The sequence below is a fragment of the Selaginella moellendorffii genome, unplaced genomic scaffold (genome assembly GCF_000143415.4).
Source record: "Selaginella moellendorffii unplaced genomic scaffold, v1.0 SELMOscaffold_15, whole genome shotgun sequence".
Taxonomy (NCBI): domain Eukaryota; kingdom Viridiplantae; phylum Streptophyta; class Lycopodiopsida; order Selaginellales; family Selaginellaceae; genus Selaginella; species Selaginella moellendorffii.
Window position 1 is genome coordinate 1,104,260 of NW_003314276.1, and position 6,000 is coordinate 1,110,259.

At 47.8% G+C, this 6,000-nt stretch overlaps 1 protein-coding gene across 1 annotated transcript; it reads right to left on the reverse strand.

The window, feature by feature from the left end:
• Positions 1-1,593: 1,593 nt before the first annotated feature.
• LOC9633492 (UDP-glycosyltransferase 74E1) lies at positions 1,594-3,790 on the reverse strand. Its single transcript, XM_002970813.2, has 4 exons — positions 2,459-3,790; positions 2,104-2,279; positions 1,920-1,973; positions 1,594-1,774 (listed from the first exon to the last, which is right to left on the reverse strand). The coding sequence occupies exons 1-4, from the start codon at positions 3,788-3,790 to the stop codon at positions 1,594-1,596; spliced, it is 1,743 nt and encodes a 580-aa protein (XP_002970859.2).
• Positions 3,791-6,000: the final 2,210 nt, after the last annotated feature.

A 6,000-nucleotide genomic window follows, 5' to 3' on the forward strand; every position in this document is an offset into this window, starting at 1 on the left:
ACAATCTGATTTGAGAAGATTTGGGCGACTGTTGTCCATATAGAAAAACAAAATAAATTGGTTTATGGTTGGAGGAAGTGTCTCGCAGACAACTTCAGCAAGACGTCACAGCACTGGCTGTTTTAGCCTCGACGAGAATGGTGTTGGGTCAATAGCACATGGAGCCAGCTTCCATTGAGATTCTTTTTACATTCTTTTTTATGGAGAATATCAAAGAGCCCATGTAATTAGGAAAGGATGGTTCGCATATTGCAAGAGGATCATGGCGAGGAGATTCGAGAATGCAGGAAGAAAGACATCCACAGTAGGTAGTGTGTGATTCGCATTTTTTTCTTGATCAATCGGTTTGATGAATCATTCTCTTGTTTTTCTCTTCTCGTTTTCCTTGGCAGTCTTGATTGGATGGGATAGAAACCAGTGGAGCGTTTTCGCCACCAAGCTCTCGGTGGTGATTTACTCGCTGGGACTCGTAACAACTTGAAGCACTGGAAGGACAGTGGGAAATTTGTGACTGGAGCGCCACGCAATGGCATCTTGGCTTTTGGACACGGCCGGTCTTCGTTCCATTTTATCTTTTCGGCTTTTTCAGAGATCGAGAGGTGTTTTTTTGTTTTTTTCCTTGTGTACATATAACTTAGCATTGTATCAGCTTGTTGCAGGACCAAGCGGCCGCTTAGCTCGATGCTAGCGTCCAGGGAAATAGGCCAGCTCCATCAAGAAGGCTTTCCTACTACTTTGAGATGGCCATAATCACAGGTCAAACTTGAGTTCACATAAAAAGAAAAAAGCCTTCTCTCATCCTGATCTTTTCTTTTGTATTTTACTGGGATACTACGGTCCAAATAGCAGGTTGAGAACTAAACGTGACCTTCACAACGAATGATGCTGTGAGCTATCTTTCTTAATGTCCCGATGCACAAACTAATAGGGAAAATATCCGGATGTGAAGGTTTCCCTATAATAACGAGAAGTATGGAACTTTTACTTTCAGTTAACTTGTATTTGCAGAGTCTCTATAAACTTTCTGTTTGTTTTCGATGTGGAGGTAAGGTGAAGCTTGTATTGTCTACGTCTAAATCTTCTTAAAGTTCTACTAGGCTTTGATTTTAGAGCAGTGGAAAACGTTCCCTTGCATGAGCCGCAGGTGTTTGATAAGATCTGATTCTTTGTTCATAAACACTTGTTACTTTACGGATACCAATGGTGAGAACATTTTCCATTTCATCCAATCGTGTTCTAAGGCTGCAAGGATAATCTCACCACTTCTACAAATGGTTTGTTAGATTCAAGGACAACAATGTTACTTCCCTATCACGCCAAGATGGTGGTGCTCTTTACAATGGATTATCATATGCACGGCTTTGCTGAGGTATAAACTTAAACAATTGTCATCAATCAATCAACATTTGGCTCATACGCTCTCTCCATTCTTACTATAAATCCAGGTCAATCTCATTGTCGCCCCAAGAGTTACGATAAATTCTTCGCGATTCGTCCATTCGAGAACACACTCCTCAACTTGGACGTGGATCACGGTGATCGCCACTGGCGGCGTCAAGCCAAACAACAGGCCTATGCTCTTTCCGTGGCACACTAGCGACAACCAGCTGTGGAGTTCATCGACGCTTGAAAAGCAACAAAAGAGTTATCCTCACAACCATCTTGTTGCGCGAGTGAGCAATTCTGTCGAGCGTTTTGCATCCATGGAGGCGGATCATTGCATTGAGACCCGTTAAGGATCACTACAGCAGCGTTCTGGATGTTCTCGCGAGGTCTGGAAGGAGGACGCCGAGGAGCTCATCTACACGCCATGCCATTCTTTCCAGATCACATCTCCTGGGTTTTGTTCCTCGCGGCTTGCAAAGTTCACGTAAAGCCGCTCGAGCCAGTGCCTAGGTAGCTATAGAAGTTCCACAAACCTTGGAGCTCCAGATTTAATCATTTTTCCGAGGATGCGAATCCTCGAGGATCGTCTGGAAAATTTACATCACAACGATCGCAGGGTCAAATAAGGATTAGGGCTCTTGAGGACTAAAGGCTTTTTCTATCGCTCTACATTGGCAACGCTGACGATCGGCATGGATCCTCATGGATCCATTTTGCCTGGGTGATGGCTGCGCGTCGCCCTGCAGCTCCCGGCAAGATCGTCCCGTTGGTAAGAACATAACCGCTGCGGGAGTGCCTGGGTCCATCTTTGCTCGAATTCTCGCAAGAAATCCTGCGTTGAAGCGAATCCCCTCCTTAGCGCCTCGTCCAGGCCCCTCGTCACCACCGACGCGCTGCGAGAAACAACGCCAATGCAGGGACGAGAACAATCACCCCCTCCACCCCTCTGTTACAAGATCGTGAGCTCGAACACAAAGCTATGGAGTATAAGCTTTGCAAGAGAGAATGTGTATGATTTGAAACTTCCAATGTCAAGGATCTAGAGAAGCTCCTTTAGACGAGCGCGGGAAACCTCCATGGCCTCCATGGCCTTGGATTTGATTTCCTTTGCTCGTTTCCTCAGCGTTTCACTGCCCATCAGACTCCTGGCTGCTCGCTCGACTTCGCCCCTTCCAACAATCCTGGAGCTTCCATCGCTGCTGCTCTTGCTCTCGATCCTCACCCCGGCTCTCCACACGTCCACCATGAACTTACAGTTGATGGGCTGGTCGCCCATGATCGGCCACCCGATCATCGGGACCCCGCAGCTCAAGCTCTCGAGCGTCGAGTTCCAGCCACAGTGCGTAACAAATCCTCCCACGCTCGGGTGCCTGAGAATATCAATCTGCGAGCTCCATGACACGATCAACCCCCGGTTTCCAATCCTCGTCCGCAAGCCCTCGAGGAAATCCCCGAGCTTCCGCTGGGAGCTCTCAGGTAGGACCCAGAGAAAGCTCTGCTGGCTTGCCTCCAAGCCATAGCCGACCTCCATGACTTGTTCTTCCGGGAGCTCCAGCATTGTTCCAAAGCACACGTACAATGCGGATGAAATCTCTTGTGCGTCGAGCCATTCCTTTTGGGTGTGATCTTCCAGATTTGATCCCTGCCCGACGGGCAAAGGTCCAACGTTGACAAGCTTGCGAAATCCCTGCTCTCGCAAAGCACCCAAAGTTTGCTCCTCCACCTCGTCCAAAGTATTGACGAGCAGCCATGGAGCCTTGAGCAGCGGGTTTTTGAGCTTTCTCATCGAGCTAAAGCCCACTGGATCCAGAGGGTCCTCGGGGATGTCTGTGAAAACCGAGAGCTCGCAAGGAACGCCTGGTATCACGGACGAATCCACCACTTTCTTCTCGGGCGATCGATCATTCCTGGAGAGCGGAAGGAATCCTTTCTCCAGGAGCGTCTCGACGTTGACAGAGATGTGGAGCATGGCCGCCGACGACGTCCAAAACGCAGCAACGTTGCAATCTAAGCTCTCGAGAGGCTCGACAAGCAAGAAGTCAATGATGGCCAGGGAAACCGGCCCGAGCTCGCGAGCAGAAGCCGCGACGAGCTTCTTAATCTCGTCCGAGTTCCTGGCCATGATCTCGATGCTCTCGGGGAACTTATAGCCTTCGCTGCGGTTTCTATCGACTTCCAGAGCCTGAAATCTAATGGCTTGCCTCAAGTTTTGGTCGCCATCGCAGAGATGATTGAGGGCCGAGAGTGATGCTCGGAGAGTGCTGCTCGTTGTGATGAATGTGATGTCGGATCCAAGGGACGCTAGCTGCACAGAGAGCTGGAGCAACGGATTAGTGTGGCCAGAGATTGGAAGAGGAATCACCACAACGTGAGACGGATTGGTTTTCGTGCTTCCGGACGCCATAGCTGACAAGCTCTCTCGGCTTGAGAATGAGAAAATGACTTCACAACAAAAGAGTTAGGTTTGATATTACTTCTGACCATTTGCTTGTTGCTTGTTGCTTCCTTGCTCTGTGAACACTCCCGTGTTTACCGGATCTCTTCATACGTGGCTAGGCTCAAGCCGGGCATTCAACGGAAGGTGCCAAAGCGACGCCATTCCAAACGACAGAAGAAAATCTTGGCGAATCTGCTGAAGCTAATGCCTTACTCTTACATGCTTATCAGGTAAGAAAATGTTTTAAGTGAGTTGTTGAGATTATATGCATATGTTGACATTTGTGCCAAGTTGGGCCATAAACAGCATCCACGGTATGGATCACTCATTTTCTCGCAGCTCTTTGGAAAAGTTTAGTCGATGGTTCATCTACCTGGACGAGAATCGACGCCAGGCGATGAGAACCGACTGGAATCTTGGCCAGGATTTTGGCTCCAAGAAAGTGGGAGCTCTGTGGGATTGTTATAGCTGGTGTTCCGATTGAAGGGGGGGCCACAGATCCTGGTTTAGGTCTGTCACGTGGTAGGGGCTTACATTTTTCTGCTGGATGTTCTAGCAGTCTACGTAGAAGCAAACTATTTTTGTGATCAAACGCTACTTTCATCTGATCTTGCTAAGATCGCAGGGCCAGTAGAGGGCACCGGTTGAATAACCCACAGGCATGCGCCAGCTTGTTTCTCGTCCTCGATCAGCTCCAGTATCGCTGCGAACAAGGCAAAGAGAAAGAAAAACATGACAAATGAGTACATGAAAGATACTGTATGCGTTACCTTGAATGATCTTTTCCATTGGTATGAAGCCACCAGTTGCAGCGATCATCTCCTTGGGGACAATGTCAGTCATGGGCGTTTCAACGTACTGAAACATCAGCAATAGTATCAAGTTCGCTTACGATTCTGCAAAAGAAAGAAAAAAGGATGAACTCCAAACCCCGGGACACAGAACGTTTGCTCGTATGCCTTCGCTCTGTAGTTCCACAAGCGACCTTGTGAATATCACAAGTCCACCTTTTATCATTAAAGAAGAAAACAAACTAATGTACTTACCCTTGGATGCCGAGTAGATTGGATACAAAGGGACAGGAAAGAGGCCAGCAGCCGAAGCGAGATTGACAATGGCTCCTCCGGACCGTCCTGGGACATCATAGCTTGGATCTGTTCAAATGATCATCCAGATATGTTTTAAATGTATCAGTGGAAATCTCTTCCAGAATCGAGAGTTACTGCTTGGCTTGTGCATTCGATGGCTGCCATGAGGTTCACGCTCAAGACCTTGTGCCATTTGTCATCGCTCACGAAGTCCCCCTGCTCGACGATCCCTGCACAGTTGACGCACGCATCCAGTCTCAAGAACGTTTCCTTGTGCTCCTTGAACGCCTTTGCGACTTGCTCTACAGGAGAAAAATATTTAATCGGGAAAAGGAATGCTGAAGTGTCTCTCTCACCTGGATCGCAGACATCACACTCGACGAAGATGGCAAAGGGACGATTCGGATTCATCAGCTCTTGGTGCTCCTCTCTTACCAGGTTCAGGGTTCGCAGCCCATTCTCACATGACAAATCCACAATCGTGATGTTTGCACCACGCCTCGCAAGGTCCAGCGCCAGCGCCCTCCCTGGAAAGCCAATTCGATCGAGTCAAAGTGAGCCGATGACGAGAACTTCTTATTCTCTCTTCTTTCTCTTTTGCTGTGTGTGCCAAACGAAGAGACATACCAATGCCGGATCCAGCGCCAGTGATGAGGACGCAAGAGCCACCTCCAACCTTCATCTTCAGCTCGTTCAAGAATACATTATAGACGTTTTAAAAGAAAGCTGAGGGTTTCACAAGTTTTGCGAGCCACTTTCTCGATGATGACATGCTCTGAGGAAAGTTGGTGCTTAAAGGGAAGGATGATGTGGTCACTGTGATGACCGTAAGAGAAGGATGCTTAGAATGCCCCGTCAGGATCAACGAGACAATTGTGTCGGGCACAAGACTCGCAAGAATTTCTTGCATGAGGATTTCTTCCACAGAATCCCGTGCGAGATGATGATACTTGAGAATAGCATTGGGCTTTATTTTTCCCTGCTCTTGGTCTGACAACAGATTTCATTGAACCAATGGTGATATATATTGTAAACTTGAATAGATTGATCTGCTTTTAATAAAATTTAGATTAGTAGAGTTAGTCTTAG